We start from the raw sequence: 25,382 nt of genomic DNA on the forward strand, positions 1-25,382 counted from the left end.
TAAAAATATCAGTGTAAAAGGGTGCCATTGTTGGACCTTGAGTGTGTGAGCTGAATGTATTTTCTTTGGTGTAATCTCTGAGTTCTATACCTTGTATTCTGTAACTCTCATTGCAAATAGTGGATTTGAAAGGCCAAGCCGAAACTGGATGTAGGAATGCTCATTGCATTCTGAACCAGTATAAATCCTTCTTGTTACATTTATTTTCTGTTCTGTTCTTGTTTATAAATTTCTGCTGCTGCTAGTTGATTGCTGTAGCAGTACTACTGCTTCTATTAGGTTCTGTGCATTTTGTTCTTGTGTGTAGTTTCACTACATTACGTAATAATTGGAACAAAGAATGAGGCGTTGCTTTAGTTTTTGAATCAGGATCAGTGGTTTGGGAAGCAAGGAATTGAAATGATTGGATGTGTCTTCAAGAGGATCCTTAGGATCTGCGGTGTTTGTACAGGGATTAAAACTTAGAATGTTGACACATGGATTAGGATCCCCAGTCTTGGAGCAGAGATGGTTAACCAAGATCTTGGTAGCCTTCACAGAAACTCTTGCAGAGATAGGTTTGAAGAAGAGACGATAGTAAAAGATAAGAAAGTGTATGGGAACTATGAAGGAGAGAAGAGGCCATTCTTCTTTGTATTTCTTCGGTTTTGAGGAGATGATAGAACTTCACAAACAACATAAGAGACTGTTTCATAGTACTTCAATGGTTGAAGTGTTTGGTGAGATTGTATTTTATGGATTAGTATAGTTTTTTTCTATGTAATCTATAGAAAATCTGTGATTTAAGTCAAATAATAAATGGTGAAGCTAAGCTTGGCATGAAGAGAATCTCCTCAAATCTACATAGTGCTTCATAATCTTGAAATAATCTCACCAAACATTTCCATCATAACAAGTGTAAAAGAGTCTTATATATATATATAGGGTAGCATTCAATGGCTAACTTTTTGGCAAAACATTTTTCAAAACATGAGTTAGAAGTTTTGGAATGGGCTGATTTTTGGTGAGGATGATCTCTACGGTGAGGAGATCATTCTCACCAAAAATCAGCCCATTCCAAAACTTCTAACCCATGTTTACAAGTTGAAAAATCGTGGACCGTCCATTTTTTGTAAACTATTTTTGATGGGGTTAGAAGTTTTGGAATGGGCTGATTTTTGGTGATGATGATCTCCTCATCGTAGAGATCATCCTCACCAAAAATCAGCCCATTCCAAAACTTCTAACTCATGTTTTGAAAAATGTTTTGCCAAAAAGTTAGCCATTGAACGGGACTCATATATATATATACACCATGGCAATAGCAAAGCAAAGAATGGCCTCTTATCTCCTTCGTAGTTTTTACATACTCGTTTCTTTTTCTCTGTTGTTTCTCTACTTCGGCCCATCCTTTGCAAGGGTCTCTATCAGGTCTCGACACAGTTGCAACATGCTTCACTGAGCATGATTATCATGGAGTATATGTTGTTGCTGAAGGTACTGGAAATTCCATCATTTGTTGTATGGATGCACTAAAAACACCACCGCCTGTTGAACCCACATTAACTCAGAGGAGTCTGGTTGTGGATGTTCTTATTGATGCCATTTTAGCTATTGTGCCTCAACTTCATGCGTAAGACAAACTAATTAAAATGTAATGTAATATTAATAGTAATAATAAGAAATGAAAAAGTAATATGTGGTTATGTATTTTTTAATTGATATGCTATTACTATGCATACCAGATCTTTGGTCGTTATGTATATTCTAATTTACAAGCTATATAGACCCATTGACTTCTTGTTGAAGTATGACTTAAAAATCAATTAGGCCCGGTCCAAGTGTGTGCATTATTGGGTCGGTCTAAGGTAATTTGGGTTGGTCTTGTAACTTATGTAAGTGACCCACTTATGTGGTGATTCTAAAAAGGGTTTTATTCTTTTGTTGTAAGACGTCTAATTTCAAATCTAAGTTTTTTCTAGAGGAGAGAGTAGAGAAAGAAAGAAACCCAAGAGAGGAGAGGTTGAGGAAGATCGAAATCTAGAAGAAGGAAAATCTAAGTGATAAAGGGAGTCTTTGTATCGATTTGGCTCGTTTTCGTCATAGTGAAATTGAGCTCCAATGATCATACCTCCATGGACGTAGCCTTTGGGTGAACCACATAAAATCTCGTGTTGTGGGTATTGTGTAATTACTCTTTTCTTAGTGTGATTGTTTATCTTCTTTGCATTTGCTACTATTAGTTGGGTTACCTTTCATTGCCATTATCAAACAAATTCTTGGAAGGTGTAGCATATAAGGTGTTTGGTTAAGTACACAATAGGTATTTGATCAAATTATTACGTGAGCAAAGGGTGTTCACAAACACAACACTTCTGGCCTAAAAGAAAATCCTAACCAAGATTAAATGATTAAAACATCCAATAAATCTCACTCTTGGTGATATACATCGATCACAGAAAAAATATATGTATAACAATGGTCAACGTAAGCATGATCGTGGTTGTCACAATTTCCTCATCAGCTGGCAGTGCTGGACATAGGTCACCGAAACTACACACACGCACACACACAAAAAAGCAACAATATTAATAAATTAGAGAGGAGACCAACACCCATATTTATTTTTAAGACTAGTTAGAAATATAAGAACTAACAAATGTCTCACCAAGTCTGCAATGTAAGGTACCCCTGTTGATGGCAGCCAGTGATGCCCATCGATAAAAGCTTGTACTGTAAACATCTTAGCTTCAGATATACTTAAAATTCTAAATCCTATCCATCATATACGGTTTATTGTAATTGGTCCTGGCCCAGTCTTGTTAAATTCCCCATAAGTAATTGGATTTGCTTGTACAGTTACGTTATAAGGAACCCACCCAGCTTGATTTATTAACCCACCCATGAAGGACTGCATGATAACAATGGTAGATTGAGCTTCTAAGGATAAACCCAAGTATGTACTACCTAGTGACGGTATGACATCTGGGACAGTATCTATCGTGCAGTAATGAAATACAAATCCAGTGCCCTTCTCAGGGTTTGTTCCTCCTTGTGCTATGATGACATTGTTCTTCGTGGGGAGGGGATTTCCCACATAAACACTGCAATTTTGGAACACTACCATTGCATCTCCAAATATGAAATTGTGTGTCCCATAAATTATGCAGTCCTTAAAGAATTTTCTGCCCTGAACCGGACTTAAGGTGGACTGGTACCCACGAAAAATACACCTATAAAGCACAGATTGGTCAGATGCACTATGAAACGCCACAGCATCTTCAGCAGAGTTTTTCCATAGTCAAATTTATGGCCATGAATCCATCTGCCAATACACCTATAGAATAAACAAAAGATGCTTCTGATTAGAATGATCACTATAATATGAAAATTAGTTCTGTAAAAAAACTCACTCTTAATTTGGTGGAACAGAAAAATCTGTTTGACTTGAACATAAATAAATGAGGAAGATAATGGATATACAACTTAATATTGATCACTCATTGCATATGTAGTTCTGTAACACAATTGAATAGAAAATATTGCAACATAAACTAGTACTCAATTAACCTGATATATGTTCCCTAGATATTAATCTATCCTGACACAGTAGTATGTCCTTAAAGATGTAGAGAACTTGAAGGAATATCTATCATTTTTATATATTGTATTACAAATTTCTGAATGTACATGTACATATACATGATTAGCCTCACACCTAAACAAGAATCAAAGTATATACATCCAGTACTTAATGTAAAGATTAAGATTTTTCCTAAGACTACCAGTGTGTACCACATTCGTGATTGCGACATACATTCTTGAAATGTCAAGAATGATTTTCTTTAAAAAGAATTATGGAGAGTCTTCTCTACTTTCTTCTCTTGTCTCACCTTTAGTTTCTAAGTAAGAAGTAAGAAAGAATGCTCATTAAAGAGAGAAAGAACGGAAAAATAGGCCCATTTTTTTTTTTTAAAGAAGTAATTTACATCCTAAAAGGATGATACCTAGGAAAAACCATTAATATTAATTGGTGGCTCTCTAATAAAAAAACAGAGTGGTATATGGGTCTGTATGCCAAATCTTCTGATATGTTCCCCATTCCTGCAACAGAGATAGTGACATTTTTGTCCACAATAACCTATTTTGTGTGCATGTTTGCCACCTTTACAATACTAAGTTCTTTTGCTTTATTTCCTTTGATGTGAATTCATAGGAGAAAAATTATTCTCAGAGGGTAAAGTATGCTTCAATGGTGAAACCGATGGGCCGACATGTTAACTCTAAGATGATTTTAACGTAGCTTTCAAAAAACCAATTGTTCTTAATGAAATGGATCTGTGCGAAAGGAAGATCACCACTTCTTGTAAAACATAATAAGAACATCCGCAATATGATTTCGCTGTGTTAATGGAGATTCAACTGGTTGTGGTGATTTTAGTGTATCTATAGTTTATCAAGAATATCTCTTGTACCCACTATGATGGTCCTTAAATCGTCATAATTATTTACTTTGAAGCTATCTGCAACTGAGTAAAGACCTGTGATAATACTTATGTAATAATTGGAACAAAGAATGAGGCGTTGCCTTAGTTTAGGAATCAGGAACAGTGGTATTGGGAAGCAAGGAGTTGATATAATTGGATGTGTCTGTACCATTGACTAAATTGATAGAGACACTTAGGAGATCCTTAAGATCTGTGGTGTTTGCAGGATTAGAACTTAGAATGTTGACACATGGATTAGGATCCCCAGTCTTGGAGAAGAGATGCTTAACCAAGATCTCGGTAGCCTTCACAGAAACCATTGCAGAGATAGGTTTGAAGAAGAGACAAAATAGTAAAAGATAAGAAAGTGTATAGGAACTATGAAGGAGAGAAGAGGCTATTCTTCTTTGTATTTCTTCTGTTTTGGGGAGGAGATGATAGAACTTCACAAACAACATAAGAGACTGTTTTATGGTACTTCTATGGTGAAAGTGTTTGGTGAGATTGTTTTTTATGGATTAGTACAGTTTTCTCTATGTAATCTATAGGAAATCTGTGATTTAAGTCAAATAATAAATGGTGGAGCTATGCTTGGCATGAAGAGAATCCCCTCAAATCTACAAAGTGCTTCATAATCTGGAAATAATCTCACCAAACATTTCCATCATAACAAGTGTAAAAGAGTCTCGTATATATATGTTTGTGTAGTTTCATGGCAATAACAAAGCAAAGAATGGCCTCTTATCTCCTTCATAGTTCATACATACTTGTTACTTTTTCTCTGTTGTTTCTCTTCTTTGACCCATCATTTGCAAGGGTGTCTGTGAAGATTAGTAAGGTCCTGCTTAACCAGCTTTGCTCTAAGGCCGATGATCCCAATTTATGTGTCAACATTTTGAGTTCCGATCCTCGTACAGAGACAGCAGATCTTCATGGCCTCCTAGGTGTCTCTATCAATTTAGGTATGGTCAATGCTACAGACAATTACAACTATATCCGTTCCGTGCTTCCTAATATCACCGATCCTGAACTAAAACGGCGCCTAAGTATTTGTTCAAGTGATTATGAGCGTGTTGTAGGAGGTCTCGATGCAGTTGCAAGTCGCTTCACTGAGCGTGATTATCATGAAGTATATATTGTCGCCGGAGGTACTGGAAATGCTGTCCTTGATTGTATGGATTCACTAAAAGCGCCACCGTCTGTTGAACCCACATTAACTCAAAGGAGTCTGGTTGTGGATGTTCTTATTGATCTCATTTTGGCTATTGCGTCTCAACTTGATGAGTAAGATGAGCCAATTAAAATGTAAAGCAATATGAATGGGTGGATCTCTATAATAATAATAATAATAAAACAAAAAATGAAAAGTAATATGTGGGTATGCATTTTCTGATCTATATGTTATTTAATTGCTGTTTATTTAATTTGCTTATTTATTGATCAACAAAAATAAATAAACAAAATTGGTCAGCCTAAGCACAATCAAGGTTGTCTCAAGTTTCTTATCAGCTGGCAGTGCTGGCTGAACATAGGTCACTGAAACTGCACACACACACAAAAGAAGAAGCAACAATGATAAATTAGAGAGGATGAATACCCATATTTATATTTAAGACTATCTAGAAATATAAGAACTAAAAAATGTCTCACCAAGCCTGCCATGTAAGGTACTCCAGTTGCTGACAACCAGTCATGCTTATTGATAAAAGCTCCTACTGTGTACATCTTTGCTTCAGATATGCTGACAACCAGGCCCCGTGTTGTTAAATTCTCCATATGTAATTGTATTTGCTGCTACAGTCCCATTATAAGGAACCCACCCTGCCGGATTTATTAACCCACCCATGAAGGACTGCATGATAACAATGGTAGATTGATCTCCCAAGGATGAACCCAAGTATGTACTACCTTGTGATGGTATGACATCCGGGGCACCATCTATAACGCAGTAATGAAATACAAATCCGGTGCCCTTCTCAGGTTTTGTTCCTCCTTGTGCAATGATCACATTGTTCTTCATGGGGAGAGAATTTCCCACAAACACACAGCAATTCTGGAACACTACCATTGCATCTCCAAATATGCAATTGTGTGTCCCGTATATTATGCAGTCCTTAAATAATTGTCCGCTCTGAACCAGACTTAAGGTGGACTGGTACCCACGAAAGATGCACCGATAAAGCACAGATTGGTCAGATTGACTATGAAACGCCACAGCATTTTTTCTATACATTCCGGCAGAGTTTTCCATAGTCAAATTTATGGCCATGAATCCATGTCCCAAGACCCCTATAGAATAATAAAAAAAGTGCTTCTAATTAGAAAGATCAAGATAATATTAAAATTAGTTCTGTAGAAAAGTCATACTCTTTAGTGAAATACAAAACTCCTAAATGAGGAAGATAACAGATATACACTTAATTCCAAGGATTATTGATCACTTATTGTATATAAATTTCTGTCATGCAATTGGATAGAAGATATTGCAATATAAACTAATATTTCAAATAATCTGATACTCCTGACACAGTAGTATATCTAAAGATGTAGAAAAAACTCAAAGAAATACTTATTGTACCAATTTCTCAACATACATGAGTGGCCTCATACCCAAACAAGAAACAAAGTATATACATCCAGTATTATTATGCTCCATATCTGTAAATATTTGGTGGAAAAAAAAAAAAAGAGGCTCTGCTTCCAGAATCTCACTTTTCAAATGAATTTTTTTTTTTTTTTTGCAAAGAGAGAATTTAGAACACACACACAAACACATGCTTCTGTGAACAAGACACCAAGGTCACCAATACCAAAATAGATAACCACTATCGTGATTTTCAGAAGGCAAGAATGTAGCGATTTGGTCTAAAAGCATTTCATGCCAAAAATAATAGGACTATATAAATATGATCAATTTCAAGGACTACTATTTATTGATTGTGTGCAGAAGTTCTGTGTTCCTAAAATCATTTAAAGGCTCAAAATTACGTTATGTGCTCAATGTTTCAGACGTTATTAGACAAGCTTCCTAAGACCACAGTAATGTTAGAAAAGTGTTAATCATCTTAATCTGATAAGCCCCACATTTCTGCATATAATTTGTACTAATGTGCCATCTATATATATGTTGAAATACGCCAGAAAATTAAACAAGATGAGACACATAAAGACAGTAACTTACTAACTGTTGCATTATCTCCTTTAAGGCCTGAGCTGTCAGATGTGATCACTGTCCTGTTCATTCCTTCTCCCACAAAAACAATGTTTTTCTTTGTTGGACCAACCTCTACGTTGTCTATGTAGATGCCCGATTTGATGAAGATACAATGTTTTTTATCATTGTTGTTTGGTGCAGCAGCCACGGCATCAGATACAGAAGTAAAGTTACCGCTGCCATCAAGTGCAACAATTGCATCGGGCTTGCACTCGAATTTGTGCTTGCCAGGGTGCTTGTTGTGAACGATTTTATACACAATAAAATAACCAAACAACAAAACGAGCATTAATTTTAATAACCTTGGTATTCTATCTAACATCCACAGCTGCAATGCCTCAAGAATAGCATGAGGAGTTAGTCGGTGGTTTGCCTCAATGTTCATGGCATTTGGTGGTGCTTGAACTTGGTTCGATGCTTCTGCAGGTTGTGTTGTTGATGAAGAAGGTATCTCAGCCATTGCTCTTTACTTCTGCTTCACCTGCATTTAGATTCCCATCATCTGTAATCAATCTATTTATTTGCTGCAGCTAATGGATGAAATCACAGTGAAAATATACAAGGTTAAAGGCAATAAGAAGAATTACACTTAGACCCTTTTTATGCGAAACAATGAAATACTCAGAATTATTATTATAGGTATTAGTGCTGTTTATGACGGTGAAGCATGATGTGCAAATATAGCTAAAAGATCAATTGAGCTCATCTTTCTGTACCATGAGAAGTGGCATCAGAGGTGCAAGAAAGGATAAAAAATTTACTTTATAAAATTAGCCCATTTCAAAGCATAAAAAATAAGACACGTAATATGGTAAAATTATTAATAATGCACGGATCTTACAAGTTTCTAACTTCCCTACTTATGAATCTCACCAGATTGTATTTATTCATTTTTTGCAGCAAAATACATGACTCTCTCTTAAAGTAGCTATTTTCATATACAATATCCCTGTATTTTAAGAGCAATTCTCTATCATGCTTTTGAAATAAAATTATCAGTCATGTAATCCTCTATTATATTACAATTACTACTACTACCATCAACCTTACATACCCAACAGACAGCGAAGTGGGAAACTGGGATTCCACCTTACCTTTCAGAAGAACCAAAACTGATATTGTTTTCTTAGAATTAAGAATGAAAGAAAGACCAAATATTTAACAGGGTGACAATGTACCTTAAAAGGAATGCAAGAAAGAAGTTTTGGTCATGAGTAGATTATATTATTTGAAAAAATGTGTTAGAAAGCGGCAACAACAGTTAATTCATCAATTTGTATAACTGTGGCTCCTTTTCCTTTTTTTGAACTTCGTTCAGAAAATCACTTCAACTACTGCTTAAGTGCTAACTATATAAAAAAATTGTCAATACTAAGTTGGTTTAAGTCTTTGAGATTGGTACCACAATCTGTGTTCATAAACCACCTTCACCAACTAATTACTAACCAATAATCTTGCTTACCTACGAAAAAAAAGTTCAGAAATGATGCGAGGAATAAGGTGGAGAGAGGAGATGGTTATAGATCTCTACAGTTTCAGGAAATAAAATAAGACTGACTGGGGATTCAAGGATTTATAGGCAACTGGTTTTCATATAAGAGGTTGAAGGAATTGTAAAGAGAGTGCTGAAGATAGGAAATTTGTGAGGAGGGAAAGACAGAGAAATAGAGAGAATTAAGCTAATGTGGGATAGATTAGAAGAATACTTGAAACTACCTTAAAGCCATCCACCCCCCATATTTATCATATAGTTCATAGGACTAGTGGTGATAACTCCAAGTAATGAATGATTCATCCATACCTGTGTTGTTTTCCTTCCCATCAAAAAAGAGCAGACAAAAAAGTTAGATATCATTATCATTTGCTTAATCTCAGTTTATCACTAGCCATCAGCCAAACAGCTGATGGGTTCATTTGCTTTTAGTTTGATTTAATTGTAGTCATAGTTTCAAAACTTGTTGAATTGACCCAAAGGCCTTATTAAGGTTATAGCCTGACTAACATAGTGGACTAGTGTTGTTCACAAATGCATTCCCCTATGCAGTAAAATCTAGTTCTTGGGATTAGAATTTTCCCAAAATATGACACTAAAGTATATGCACTTTCAAAACATACTTTATTGTTATAAATAGTGAACTGAGGCACAAAGTTCTTGACACTAAACACCTCCTTTCCATACACAATTGAAAGGTGTTTGGTGTATAATCATGGATTAGCAATGTCTTTTAGGTGGGAAAATAAACAACGTAAGTAATACTGATTTAAGTATCCACCATACAATGGCAAGATGCCTTTTTGAGGAAATAAGACACCCAAACAAAAACATTTACTTTCTTCCTAGGCTTGCTTTTTGGAAAAATTTTACACACTTTTTTCATGTTTGCAACTCTAGTCCCAGTCATCTTTACATGATATGTGATACATTTTATTGAATTAGACCCACCTAAAAGACATTAATGTTTGATCCATCTAACAGTAGGAATAAATCTAGAAAGTATTAGGACCACCTACGACAACTTTAAGTTTGGCTCAATGTGGGATCCATGTCATTGATCTCGGTATCTTCATTTTTCTTGTATTTCTAGAGTTTTTCAGTTTCTTCTATTTCTTAAAATCAAAAAATCAAGTCTACTACAACAAGCATGAAAACAAACAAAGCGTCATCCAAGAGTTTTGGCATCATTTAAAAGGATTTTTTTTTCCTCCATTCCATTTTATCCAAATTCATGTCTTATATCATGGCAAGTGGATTCATCTATGCTTTCATATTCCCATCTACATTCTTTTAAGTCTTGCAACTTGAATATTTATTTTATCTAGAATTTCAATCCTCCTTCTTTGAACATCCACAAACCACCTCAAATGACTTTCTCTTACTTTAATTTTCAACATGGCAGATTTACTGGTTTAAAAAATATTTTAAAAAGCTTTATATTTATAAAACATAATTGATCTTACTATTTTCGTCTTATAAGTTATTTATTTATTTTTAAATGTATTGGTATGCATTTCACATTGCATGCACTCAAGTTCACTAGATTCTCAAATATATATATTTTAATTTTTGTCATAAAATGTCCATGAATGTTAATTAGTTGTGGTGAGCAGATACACTTGAAGTCTTCTAAATGGGGTACACCTACCTCACCACTTCTTTAAAACAAAGTTTGATGCATAAATATGTTGGCAAGATAAAAAAACAAAAGAAAATCACAAATCAGCCATTAGTGCCCCCCACAAAATCATACCAGAGAATAATATTTCAATGAGTTGCATGGGCCAATAAAACAGACAGAGAATCATGGATAGGTGCAACAATTCTCCATCTACAGTCAGTGTGGGACCCGTTAAGGAGTTGGGCAACCAGTATAAAAGGCATTGATCAATTACAAGGTGGATACTTAGAGTAGAACTGTTACCACATATCGTTAGTGCCGACCAGAAAAAAGTCATTGTTTGTACATATTTATGCATCGAACTTTGTTTCAAAGAAGTGGTGAGGTAGGTATACTGAATCTGGTGTTTAATGAGAAGACTTTAAGTATAACATGAACATTTATGACAAAAGTTAGAAGTAAATAAATTTTTAGAAGGTAGTGAACTTGAGTGCATGCTATGTGAACTGCATACCAATCCATTTAAAAAATAAATAAATTATAAGAACAAAATAGTAAGATCAATTATGTTTTGTAAAACTGAATATTGGACGTTTTTAAGATATTTTTTAAACCAGTAAATTTTTCATATAAAAAATTAAATTAAAAGAAAGTCATTTGTGCATGTTCAAAGAAGGTAGATTACATATGAATTCACTTTCAATGATAGAAGACATGAATTTGGATAAAATGGAATGGAGGAAAAAAAATTCATTTGAACAGCACCAAATCTTTTGGATAACACTTTGTTTGTTGTCATTGTTGCATGTTGTAGTAGCTTGAGTTTTTTATTTTAAGTAATAGAAGAAACTGAAAGTTTTTCGAAATACATGAAAAAAAAAATGAAGATACGGATAAAGAGGCAGTGATCACTGACCTGGATCCCACATTGAGCCAACCTTAAAGCTAACTACTCTCATATTACTCAGTTTGGAAAAGAGAGAAATTGTCGTAGGTGGCCCTATAATTTCGAGACTTATTCCTACTATTAGATGGATCAAACATTAATGTGTTATTAGTGGGTCTGTTTCAAGAACTTTTTTCACATATCAGGTGAAGATGACTGGGATGGAGGTGCAAACAAGAGAAAAAGAGAAATTTTTTGCCAGAAAACAATCCTATAGGAAAAAAGCAAATATTTTCTCTATGTGTCTTGGTTCCTCAAGAAGGCATCTATCAATTGCATGGTGGATACTTAAATCAGTAAGTATTACTTATGTTGTTTGTTTGCCCACCTAAAAGTCATGGCTCATTCATAATCATACACCAAACACCTTTCAATTGTGTGTGGTAATGAAGTGTTTAGTGTGAAGAATTTAGTGCCAACTATAAAAGTATTCTTCTGAAGTGCATAAACTTTTGTGTGAACTATATATTTTTGGAAAATTCTAGATTAGTGGAATGCACTTGTGTAATTAGAAGGTGAAGGCGGTTTACGAACCACCTTAGTTTTGACACAGTTTCTATATGGTTAGCAATTAGCAGTAGTTGAAGCGATTTTCTGAAAGAAGTTCAAAAAAAAAAAAAAAAAAAGGAAAGGAAAAGGACTGTTGTTTCTGCTTTCTAACACAGTTTTGTAAATTATATAATCTATTCATGACCCAAACTGCTTTCTAGCATTCCTCTTAAGGTACATTGTCACCCTATTAAATATTTGGTCTTTCTTTCATTCTTTATTCTAAGAAAACAGCATGAGTTTTGGCTCTTCTGAAAGGTGAGGTGGAATCCCATTTTCCCACTTCTCCGTCTGTTGGGTATGTAAGGTTGATGGTAGTAGTAATGACAGTAACATGGTTTTATACCTCGTCCAAGACCGAGACGTATCGCCTGAGTTAACTCTGTATTGGAGCTGAACGAAACCAACTCACAAGTCACTTTTTTTACCGAGATTTTATACCTCACATTTAATTTTTTGATTTTTTGAACGAGATGTCTCAAATGTATTGGAAAACTCGTCCGAGACAACTTGGTATTAGGCCTGTACGAGACGAGATGCAAAAGCGAGTTTTAAAACCATGGATAGTAATAGTAATATAATAGAGGATTACAGGCTAGTTTTTTACCGTTGCCCTCTTAATCTTCTAAAAGACATGACTGTGACAATTTTATGTCAAATGCATGATAGAGCATTGCTCTTAAAAATACAGGGATATTGTATATGAAAATAGCTACTTTAAGAGATGATCATTTATTTTCCAGCAAAAAATGAATAAATACAATCTGGTGAGATTCATAAATTGGGAGGTTAGAAACTTGTAAGATCCATGCATAATTAATTATTTTACCATATTAATCATCTTATTTTTTATCCTTCGAAACAGGCTAATTTTATGAAGTAATTTTTTTCATCCTTTCATGCTACTCTAATGCCACACCTCATTGTACAGAAAGATGAGCTCAATTGATCTTTTAGCTATATTTGCACATCATGCATCGCCATCATTAACATCACTAGTACCTATAATAATAATTCTGAGTATTTCATTGCTTAGCATAAAAAAAAGTGTCTAAATAATTCTTCTTATTGCCTTTAACCTTGTGATAATTTTTTAAACATGTTTATGATTATTTTCACTGTGATTTCATCTATAAGCTGCAGCACATAAATAGACTGATTATGGATGATGAGAATTTAAATGCAGGTGAAGCTGAAGTAAAGATCAATGGCTGAAATACCTTCTTCATCAACAACCCAACCTGTAGAAGCATCAAACCAAGTTCAATCACCACCAAATGCCATGAATATTGAGGCAAACCGCTGACTAACTCCTCATGCTATTCTTGAGGCATTGCAGTTGCGGATGTTAGATAGAATACCAAGGTTGTTAAAACTAATGCTCATTTTGTTGTTTGGTTATTTTATTGTGTATAAAATCGTGCATAACAAGCACCACGGCAAGCACAAGTTTGAGTGCAAGCCCGATGCAATTGTCGCACTTGATGGCAGTGGTAACTTTACCTCTGTATCTGATGCCGTGGCTGCTGCACCAAACAACAACGATAAAAAATATTATATCTTCATCAAGTCGGGCATCTACATAGGCAACTTAGAGGTTGGTCCGACCAAGAAAAACATTGTTTTTGTTGGAGAAGGAATGAACGGGACAGTGATCACATCTGACCACTAGGCCTTAAAGGAGACACTGCAACAGTTAGTAAGTTACTGTCTTTATGTGTCTCATCTTGTTTAATTTTCTGGCGTATTTCAACATATATCTATATATATATATATTAACACTTTTCTAACATTATTGTGGTCTTAGGAGGTTTGTCTAATAACTTCAGAAACATTGAATACATTATGTAACTTTGAGCCTTTGAATGATTTTAGGAACATTGTGTTCAAACTTAGCCTTTTTTTTTATTACCACCAAATATTTACAGATATGAGCAGAATAGTCGTAACCAAAACTTTATAAACCAAACATTGAATTCACAAAGATGAAGTTGAGAGAAAATTAACAACCATTTATTTGTATATCTGTTGTCATCACCTCAGGGGATCCATTTTCTAGCTTATCCTCACTATATCCAAATATGGGTTTTCCTAGGTTTCATCCTTTTAGAATGTAAATTGCTGCATTTTTATAGTTTTTATTTTATTTTATTGAGCATATTTTTCATTCTTTCTATCTTCAATAAATATTCTTGCTTACTTGAAAGTAAAAAGAAAGACAACAGAAGATAGTAGAGAAGCACTCCATTATTTAAAAATAAATAAAAAACAAACTTGACATATAAAGAATGTTCAACCCAATCACAAATCTGATACACACTGGTAATCTTAGGAAAAATCTTAATCTTTGCAGTAAGTACTGGATGCATATACTTTGATTCTTGTTTGGGTAAGAGGCTACTCATTTACATGTACATGTACATTGAGAAATCTGTAATATAATAAATGAAAATGATAGATATATATATATTTTTTTGAGTTTTCTACTTCTTTAATGATATATACCACTGTGTCAAGACTCAGGAGAGATCAATCTCTGGGCAACATGATCAGATTATTTGAAATATTAGTTTATATTGCAATATCTTCTACCTGATTGCGTGGAAGAGTTTCATATACAATAAGGGCGTGTTTGATTGCACGGCAAATACCATGGAAAAAGATTTGCCATGGAAAATCGAGATTTGAGGGTGTTTGATGCATCCAAGGAAGCATTTTTGTGGGGAAAAAGATTTCTCACACACATAATTTGCTGAAGCGGAAGGAAAATCAATTAAAAAAATGCTTCATCTAAAAGAATGGTCAAAATTATGGTTCTCTGTTTTATTGATAATCACACCACTTTATCTAAGAGAACTTGATAATCTCATAGCTTTATTCAAAAGAACTATCATTGTTTTGGTTTTTGCCTTATTTATGATCTACTCCTCATCCTCATCATTGTCTGTCAAACGCTCACCCCCCTTGAAAAATAAGAAACACTCTCTTTTGCATTTAATCCACAAAATTAAAAATCAAGATTATTGTGGACATGCCATAGCTTGTACATTGAATAATCTAAGAACATTGAAAAGTATTTATGGAACCATAGAACCAACAAGTGAAATTAAATTTTACCCAATAAGAAAACTCCATGAATGTGTCATTTGGGGTGCTAAATGAAGCTCTTTTTTATTTTTTTGTTAGATTTTTATTTTTTGAAATTAGGATTTTATATGAGCCTAATTATAATTATAAATGGCTACCAAAATTTTTTACATGAGTGTTGTACTATTTTGCAATGTTGAGATTATAAGTTGAGCAAACCTTTGTAATGTTTGAAAAGTGTATTTTATTGATCATTCCAATAAGAAGCATCTTTTGTTTATTCTATAGCGGTCTTGGCAAAAGGATTCATGGCCACAAATTTGACTATGGAAAACTCAGCCGGAGCATACAAAGAAAATGCTGTGGCGTTTCATAGTGTATCTGATCAATCTGTGCTTTATCGGTCTATTTTTCGTGGGTACCAGTCCACCTTAAGTCTGGTTCGGAGCAGACAATTCTTCAAGGACTGCATAATATATGGGACACACAATTTCATATTTGGAGATGCAATTGTAGTGTTCCAGAAGTGCAATGTGTTTGTGGGAACTATGAAGGAGAGAAGAGGCCATTCATCTTTGTATTTCTTCTGTTTTGAGGAGGAGATGATAGAACTTCACAAACAACATAAGAGACTGTTTTATAGTACTTCAATGGTTGAAGTGTTTGGTGAGATTGTATTTTATGGATTAGTATAGTTTTTTTCTATGTAATCTATAGAGAATCTGTGATTTAAGTCAAATAATAAATAGTGAAGCTAAGCTTGGCATGAAGAGAATCTCCTCAAATCTACATAGTGCTTCATAATCTTGAAATAATCTCACCAAACATTTCCATCATAACAAGTGTAAAAGAGTCTTATATATATATATATATACCATGGCAATAGCAAAGCAAAGAATGGCCTCTTATCTCCTTCGTAGTTTGTACATACTCGTTTCTTTTTCTCTGTTGTTTCTCTACTTCGGCCCATCCTTTGCAAGGGTCTCTATCAGGTCTCGACACAGTTGCAACATGCTTCACTGAGCATGATTATCATGGAGTATATGTTGTCGCTGAAGGTACTGGAAATTCCATCATTTGTTGTATGGATGCACTAAAAACACCACCGCCTGTTGAACCCACATTAACTCAGAGGAGTCTGGTTGTGGATGTTCTTATTGATGCCATTTTAGCTATTGTGCCTCAACTTCATGCGTAAGATAAACTAATTAAAATGTAATGTAATATTAATGGGTTGATCTCTAATAGTAATAATAAGAAATGAAAAAATAATATGTGGTTATGTATTTTCTAATTGATATGCTATTACTATGCATACTAGATCTTTGGTCGTTATATATTTTCTAATTTACAAGCTATATAGACCCATTGACTTCTTGTTGAAGTATGGCTTAAAAATCAATTAGGCCCGGTCCAAGTGTGTGCATTATTGGGTCGGTCTAAGGTAATTTGGGTTGGTCTTGTAACTTATGTAAGTGACCCACTTATGTGGTGCTTCTAAAAAGGGTTTTATTCTTTTGTTGTAAAATGTCTAATTTCAAGTCTAAGTTTTTTCTAGAGAAGAGAGTAGAGAAAGAAAGAAACCCAAGAGAGGAGAGGTTGAGGAAGATTGAAATCTAGAAGAAGGAAAATCTAAGTTATAAAGGGAGTCCTTGTATCGATTTGGCTCCTTTTTGTTATAGTGAAATTGAGCTCCAATGATCATACCTCCATGGAAGTAGCCTTTGGGTGAACTACATAAAATCTCGTGTTGTAGGTATTGTGTAATTACTCTTTTCTTAGTGTGATTGTTTATCTTCTTTGCATTTGCTACTATTAGTTGGGTTACCTTTCATTGCCATTATCAAACAAGGTCTTGGAAGGTGTAGCATATAAGGTGTTTGGTTAAGTACACAATAGGTATTTGATCAAATTATTACGTGAGCATCACAAGGGTGTTCGCAAACACAACACTTCTGGCCTAAAAGAAAATCCTAACCAAGATTAAATGATTAAAACATCCAATAAATCTCACTCTTGGTGATATACATTGATCACAGAAAAAATATATGTATAACAATGGTCAACCTAAGCATGATCGTGGTTGTCACAATTTCCTCATCAGCTGGCAGTGCTGGACATAGGTCACCGAAACTACACACACACAAAAGCAACAATATTAATAAATTAGAGAGGAGACCAACACCCATATTTATTTTTAAGACTAGTTAGAAATATAAGAACTAACAAATGTCTCACCAAGTCTGCAATGTAAGGTACCCCTGTTGATGGCAGCCAGTGATGCCCATTGATAAAAGCTTGTACTGTAAACATCTTAGCTTCAGATATACTTAAAATTCTAAATCCTATCCATCATATACGGTTTATTGTAATTGGTCCTGGCTCGGTCTTGTTAAATTCCCCACAAGTAATTGGATTTGCTTGTTCAGTTACGTTATAAGGAACCCACCCATGGACTGCATGATAACAATGGTAGATTGAGCTTCTAAGGATAAACCCAAGTATGTACTACCTAGTGACGGTATGACATCTGGGACAATATCTATCGTGCAGTAATGAAATTCAAATCCAGTGCCCTTCTCAGGGTTTGTTCCTCCTTGTGCTATATATGATGACATTGTTCTTCGTGGGGAGGGGATTTCCCACATAAACACTGCAATTTTGGAACACTACCATTGCATCTCCAAATATGAAATTGTGTGTCCCATATATTATGCAGTCCTTGAAGAATTTTCTGCCCTGAACCGGACTTAAGGTGGACTGGTACCCATGAAAAATACACCGATAAAGCACAGATTGGTCAGATGCACTATGAAACGCCACAGCATCTTCAGCAGAGTTTTTCCATAGTCAAATTTATGGCCATGAATCCATCTGCCAATACACCTATAGAATAAACAAAAGATGCTTCTTATTAGAATGATCACTATAATATGAAAATTAGTTCTGTAAAAAAACTCACTCTTAATTTGGTGGAACAGAAAAATCTGTTTGACTTGAACATAAATAAATGAGGAAGATAATGGATATACAACTTAATATTGATCACTCATTGCATATGTAGTTCTGTAACACAATTGAATAGAAGATATTGCAACATAAACTAGTACTCAAATAACCTGATATATGTTCCCTAGATATTAATCTATCCTGACACAGTAGTATGTCCTTAAAGATGTAGAGAACTTGAAGGAATATCTATCATTTTTATATATTGTATTACAAATTTCTGAATGTACATGTACATATACATGATTAGCCTCACACCTAAACAAGAATCGAAGTATATACATCCAGTACTTAATGTAAAGATTAAGATTTTTCCTAAGACTACCAGTGTGTACCACATTCGTGATTGGGACATACATTCTTGACATGTCAAGAATGATTTTCTTTAAAAAGAATTATGGAGAGTCTTCTCTACTTTCTTCTCTTGTCTCACCTTTAGTTTCTAAGTAAGAAGTAAGAAAGAATGCTCATTAAAGAGAGAAAGAACGGAAAAATAGGCCCATTTTTTTTTTTTTAAAGAAGTAATTTACATCCTAACAGGATGATACCTAGGAAAAACCATTAATATTAATTGGTGGCTCTCTAATAAAAAAACAGAGTAGTATATGGGTCTGTATGCCAAATCTTCTGATATGTTCCCCATTCCTGCAACAGAGATAGTGACATTTTTGTCCACAATAACCTATTTTGTGTGCATGTTTGCCACCTTTACAATACTAAGTTCTTTTGCTTTATTTCCTTTGATGTGAATTCATAGGAGAAAAATTATTCTCAGAGAGTAAAGTATTCTTCAATGGTGAAACCGATGGGCCGACATGTTAACTCTAAGATGATTTTAACGTAGCTTTCAAAAAACCAATTGTTCTTAATGAAATGGATCTGTGCGAAAGGAAGATCACCACTTCTTGTAAAACATAATAAGAACATCCGCAATATGATTTCGCTTTGTTAATGGAGATTCAACTGGTTGTGGTGATTTTAGTGTATCTATAGTTTATCAAGAATATCTCTTGTACCCACTATGATGGTCCTTAAATCGTCATAATTATTTACTTTGAAGCTATCTGCAACTGAGTAAAGACCTGTGATAATACTTATGTAATAATTGGAACAAAGAATGAGGCGTTGCCTTAGTTTAGGAATCAGGAACAGTGGTATTGGGAAGCAAGGAGTTGATATAATTGGATGTGTCTGTACCATTGACTAAATTGATAGAGACACTTAGGAGATCCTTAAGATCTGTGGTGTTTGCAGGATTAGAACTTAGAATGTTGACACATGGATTAGGATCCCCAGTCTTGGAGAAGAGATGCTTAACCAAGATCTCGGTAGCCTTCACAGAAACCATTGCAGAGATAGGTTTGAAGAAGAGACAAAATAGTAAAAGATAAGAAAGTGTATAGGAACTATGAAGGAGAGAAGAGGCTATTCTTCTTTGTATTTCTTCTGTTTTGGGGAGGAGATGATAGAACTTCACAAACAACATAAGAGACTGTTTTATGGTACTTCTATGGTGAAAGTGTTTGGTGAGATTGTTTTTTATGGATTAGTACAGTTTTCTCTATGTAATCTATAGGAAATCTGTGATTTAAGTCAAATAATAAATGGTGGAGCTATGCTTGGCATGAAGAGAATCCCCTCAAATCTACAAAGTGCTTCATAATCTGGAAATAATCTCACCAAACATTTCCATCATAATAAGTGTAAAAGAGTCTCGTATATATATGTTTGTGTAGTTTCATGGCAATAACAAAGCAAAGAATGGCCTCTTATCTCCTTCATAGTTCATACATACTTGTTACTTTTTCTCTGTTGTTTCTCTTCTTTGACCCATCATTTGCAAGGGTGTCTGTGAAGATTAGTAAGGTCCTGCTTAACCAGCTTTGCTCTAAGGCCGATGATCCCAATTTATGTGTCAACATTTTGAGTTCCGATCCTCGTACAGAGACAGCAGATCTTCATGGCCTCCTAGGTGTCTCTATCAATTTAGGTATGGTCAATGCTACAGACAATTACAACTATATCCGTTCCGTGCTTCCTAATATCACCGATCCTGAACTAAAACGGCGCCTAAGTATTTGTTCAAGTGATTATGAGCGTGTTGTAGGAGGTCTCGATGCAGTTGCAAGTCGCTTCACTGAGCGTGATTATCATGAAGTATATATTGTCGCCGGAGGTACTGGAAATGCTGTCCTTGATTGTATGGATTCACTAAAAGCGCCACCGTCTGTTGAACCCACATTAACTCAAAGGAGTCTGGTTGTGGATGTTCTTATTGATCTCATTTTGGCTATTGCGTCTCAACTTGATGAGTAAGATGAGCCAATTAAAATGTAAAGCAATATGAATGGGTGGATCTCTATAATAATAATAATAATAAAACAAAAAATGAAAAGTAATATGTGGGTATGCATTTTCTGATCTATATGTTATTTAATTGCTGTTTATTTAATTTGCTTATTTATTGATCAACAAAAATAAATAAACAAAATTGGTCAGCCTAAGCACAATCAAGGTTGTCTCAAGTTTCTTATCAGCTGGCAGTGCTGGCTGAACATAGGTCACTGAAACTGCACACACACACAAAAGAAGAAGCAACAATGATAAATTAGAGAGGATGAATACCCATATTTATATTTAAGACTATCTAGAAATATAAGAACTAAAAAATGTCTCACCAAGCCTGCCATGTAAGGTACTCCAGTTGCTGACAACCAGTCATGCTTATTGATAAAAGCTCCTACTGTGTACATCTTTGCTTCAGATATACTTATTATTCTAAATTCTTCTGATGGAATACGGTTTATTGTAATTGCTCCAGGCCCCGTGTTGTTAAATTCTCCATATGTAATTGTATTTGCTGCTACAGTCCCATTATAAGGAACCCACCCTGCCGGATTTATTAACCCACCCATGAAGGACTGCATGATAACAATGGTAGATTGATCTCCCAAGGATGAACCCAAGTATGTACTACCTTGTGATGGTATGACATCCGGGGCACCATCTATAACGCAGTACTGAAATACAAATCCGGTGCCCTTCTCAGGTTTTGCTCCTCCTTGTGCAATGATCACATTGTTCTTCATGGGGAGAGAATTTCCCACAAACACACAGCAATTCTGGAACACTACCATTGCATCTCCAAATATGCAATTGTGTGTCCCGTATATTTTGCAGTCCTTAAATAATTGTAAGCTCTGAACCAGACTTAAGGTGGACTGGTACCCACGAAAGATGCACCGATAAAGCACAGATTGGTCAGATTGACTATGAAACGCCACAGCATTTTTTCTATACATTCCGGCAGAGTTTTCCATAGTCAAATTTATGGCCATGAATCCATGTCCCAAGACCCCTATAGAATAATAAAAAAAGTGCTTCTAATTAGAAAGATCAAGATAATATTAAAATTAGTTCTGTAGAAAAGTCATACTCTTTAGTGAAATACAAAACTCCTAAATGAGGAAGATAACAGATATACAACTTAATTCCAAGGATTATTGATCACTTATTGTATATAAATTTCTGTCATGCAATTGGATAGAAGATATTGCAATATAAACTAATATTTCAAATAATCCGATACTCCTGACACAGTAGTATATCTAAAGATGTAGAAAAAACTCAAAGAAATACTTATTGTACCAATTTCTCAACATACATGAGTGGCCTCATACCCAAACAAGAAACAAAGTATATACATCCAGTATTATTATGCTCCATATCTGTAAATATTTGGTGGAAAAAAAAAAAAAAGAGGCTCTGCTTCCAGAATCTCACTTTCCAAATGATTTTTTTTTTTTTTTTTTTTTGGCAAAGAGAGAATTTAGAACACACACACAAACACATGCTTCTGTGAACAAGACACCAAGGTCACCAATACCAAAATAGATAACCACTATCGTGATTTTCAGAAGGCAAGAATGTAGCGATTTGGTCTAAAAGCATTTCATGCCAAAAATAATAGGACTATATAAATATGATCAATTTCAAGGACTACTATTTATTGATTGTGTGCAGAAGTTCTGTGTTCCTAAAATCATTTAAAGGCTCAAAGTGACGTTATGTGCTCAATGTTTCAGACGTTATTAGACAAGCTTCCTAAGACCACAGTAATGTTAGAAAAGTGTTAATCATCTTAATCTGATAAGCCCCACATTTCTGCATATAATTTGTACTAATGTGCCATCTATATATATGTTGAAATATGCCAGAAAATTAAACAAGATGAGACACATAAAGACAGTAACTTACTAACTGTTGCATTATCTCCTTTAAGGCCTGAGAGGTCAGATGTGATCACTGTCCCGTTCATTCCTTCTCCCACAAAAACAATGTTTTTCTTTGTCGGACCAACCTCTACGTTGTCTATGTAGATGCCCGACTTGATGAAGATACAATGTTTTTTATCACTGTTGTTTGGTGCAGCAGCCACGGCATCAGATACAGAAGTAAAGTTACCGCTGCCGTCAAGTGCAACAATTGCATCGGGCTTGCACTCGAATTTGTGCTTGCCGGGGTGCTTGTTGTGAATGATTTTATACACAATAAAATAACCAAACAACAAAATGAGCATTAATTTTAATAACCTTGGTATTCTATCTAACATCCACAACTGCAATGCCTCAAGAATAGCATGAGGAGTTAGTCGGTGGTTTGCCTCAATGTTCATGGCATTTGGTGATGCTTGAACTTGGTTTGATGCTTCTGCAGGTTGTGTTGTTGATGAAGACGGTATCTCAGCCATTGATCTTTACTTCTGCTTCACCTGCATTTAGATTCTCATTATCTATAATCAATCTATTTATTTGCTGCAGCTAATGGATGAAATCACAGTAAAAATATAATGTTTTTAAAGATCATCACAAGGTTAAAGGCAATAAGAAGAATTACACTTAGACCCTTTTTTATGCTAAACAATGAAATACTCAGAATTATTATTATAGGTATTAGTGCTGTTTATGACAGTGAAGCGTGATGTGCAAATATAGCTAAAAGATCAATTGAGCTCATCTTTCTGTACCATGAGGAGTGGCATCAGAGGTGCAAGAAAGGATGAAAAAATTTACTTTATAAAATTAGCCCATTTCAAAGTATAAAAAATAACACGTATTATGGTAAAATTATTAATAATGCACAGATCTTACAAGTTTCTAACTTCCCTACTTATGAATCTCACCAGATTGTATTTATTCATTTTTTGCAGCAAAATACACGACTCTCTCTTAAAGTAGCTATTTTCATATACAATATCCCTGTATTTTAAGAGCAATTCTCTATCATGCTTTTGAAATAAAATTATCACAGTCATGTAATCCTCTATTATATTACAATTACTACTACTACCATCAACCTTACATACCCAACAGACAGCGAAGTGGGAAACTGGGATTCCACCTTACCTTTCAGAAGAACCAAAACTGATATGTTTTCTTAGAATTAAGAATGAAAGAAAGACCAAATATTTAACAGGGTGACAATGTACCTTAAAAGGAATGCAAGAAAGAAGTTTTGGTCATGAGTAGATTATATTATTTGAAAAAATGTGTTAGAAAGCGGCAACAACAGTTAATTCATCAATTTGTATAGCTGTGGCTCCTTTTCCTTTTTTTGAACTTCGTTCAGAAAATCACTTCAACTACTGCTTAAGTGCTAACTATATAAAAAAATTGTCAATACTATGTTGGTTTAAGTCTTTGAGATTGGTACCACGATCTGTGTTCATAAACCACCTTCACCAACTAATTACTAACCAATAATCTTGCTTACCTATGAAAAAAAAGTTCAGAAATGATGCGAGGAATAAGGTGGAGAGAGGAGATGGTTATAGATCTCTACAGTTTCAGGAAATAAAATAAGACTGACTGGGGATTCAAGGATTTATAGGCAACTGGTTTTCATATAAGAGGTTGAAGGAATTGTAAAGAGAGTGCTGAAGATAGGAAACTTGTGAGGAAGGAAAGACAGAGAAATAGAGAGAATTAAGCTAATGTGGGATAGATTAGAAGAATACTTGAAACTACCTTTAAGCCATCCACCCCCCATATTTATCATATAGTCCATAGGACTAGTGGTGATAACTCCAAGTAATGAATGATTCATCCATACCTGTGTTGTTTTCCTTCCCATCAAAAAAGAGCAGACAAAAAAGTTAGATATCATTATCATTTGCTTAATCTCAGTTTATCACTAGCCATCAGCCAAATAGCTGATGGGTTCATTTGCTTTTAGTTTGATTTAATTGTAGTCATAGTTTCAAAACTTGTTGAATTGACCCAAAGGCCTTATTAAGGTTATAGCCTGACTAACATAGTGGACTAGTGTTGTTCACAAATGCATTCCCCTATGCAGTAAAATCTAGTTCTTGGGATTAGAATTTTCCCAAAATATGACACTAAAGTATATGCACTTTCAAAACATACTTTATTGTTATAAATAGTGAACTGAGGCACTAAGTTCTTCACACTAAACACCTCCTTTCCATACACAATTGAAAGGTGTTTGGTGTATAATCATGGATTAGCAATGTCTTTTAGGTGGGCAAATAAACAACGTAAGTAATACTGATTTAAGTATCCACCATACAATGGCAAGATGCCTTTTTGAGGAAATAAGACACCCAAACAAAAACATTACTTTCTTCCTAGGCTTGCTTTTTGGAAAAATTTTACACACTTTTTTCATGTTTGCAACTCTAGTCCCAGTCATCTTTACATGATATGTGATACATTTTCTTGAATTAGACCCACCTAAGAGACATTAATGTTTGATCCATGTAACAGTAGGAATAAATCTAGAAGGTATTAGGACCACCTACGACAACCTTAAGTTTGGCTCAATGTGGGATCCATGTCATTGATCTCTGTATCTTCATTTTTCTTGTATTTCTAAAGTTTTTCAGTTTCTTCTATTTCTTAAAATCAAAAAATCAAGTCTACTACAACAAGCATGAAAACAAACAAAGCGTTATCCAAGAGTTTTGGCATCGTTTA

At 34.6% G+C, this 25,382-nt stretch overlaps 3 protein-coding genes and 1 long non-coding RNA gene across 5 annotated transcripts; 1 reads left to right on the top strand and 3 right to left on the bottom strand.

The window, feature by feature from the left end:
* Positions 1-1,799: 1,799 nt before the first annotated feature.
* On the bottom strand, positions 1,800-6,209 carry LOC147382304 (uncharacterized). The gene is made up of 3 exons (XR_015173254.1): positions 6,117-6,209; positions 2,648-3,316; positions 1,800-2,532 (listed from the first exon to the last, which is right to left on the bottom strand). It is a non-coding gene; the product is annotated as an uncharacterized LOC147382304 (long non-coding RNA).
* Positions 6,210-6,271: 62 nt separating this feature from the next.
* On the bottom strand, positions 6,272-8,140 carry LOC147382305 (putative pectinesterase/pectinesterase inhibitor 32). The gene is made up of 3 exons (XM_086428494.1): positions 7,648-8,140; positions 6,375-6,755; positions 6,272-6,318 (listed from the first exon to the last, which is right to left on the bottom strand). The coding sequence occupies exons 1-3, from the start codon at positions 8,138-8,140 to the stop codon at positions 6,272-6,274; spliced, it is 921 nt and encodes a 306-aa protein (XP_086284620.1).
* A 12,008-nt stretch (positions 8,141-20,148) lies between these two features.
* On the top strand, positions 20,149-20,703 carry LOC147382306 (pectinesterase inhibitor-like). The gene has a single exon (XM_086428498.1). The coding sequence runs from the start codon at positions 20,149-20,151 to the stop codon at positions 20,701-20,703; it is 555 nt and encodes a 184-aa protein (XP_086284624.1).
* A 79-nt stretch (positions 20,704-20,782) lies between these two features.
* Positions 20,783-24,692, bottom strand: LOC147382307 (pectinesterase-like). Of its 2 annotated transcripts, none has more exons than XM_086427380.1 (3): positions 24,160-24,692; positions 22,645-23,158; positions 20,783-21,745 (listed from the first exon to the last, which is right to left on the bottom strand). In XM_086427380.1, exons 2-3 carry the CDS (start codon positions 23,135-23,137, stop codon positions 20,949-20,951), a joined length of 1,290 nt encoding a protein of 429 aa, XP_086283506.1. In that variant the 5' UTR covers positions 23,138-23,158; positions 24,160-24,692; the 3' UTR covers positions 20,783-20,948. The 2 variants fall into 2 exon arrangements, with proteins under 2 accessions (XP_086283506.1, XP_086283507.1); XM_086427381.1 differs by having other exon boundaries at positions 20,783-20,957; positions 21,066-21,745; positions 22,645-24,689.
* Positions 24,693-25,382: the final 690 nt, after the last annotated feature.

The sequence above is a fragment of the Akebia trifoliata genome, chromosome 16 (genome assembly GCF_017979445.1).
Source record: "Akebia trifoliata isolate Shusen 1 chromosome 16, ASM1797944v1, whole genome shotgun sequence".
NCBI classification, from domain to species: domain Eukaryota; kingdom Viridiplantae; phylum Streptophyta; class Magnoliopsida; order Ranunculales; family Lardizabalaceae; genus Akebia; species Akebia trifoliata.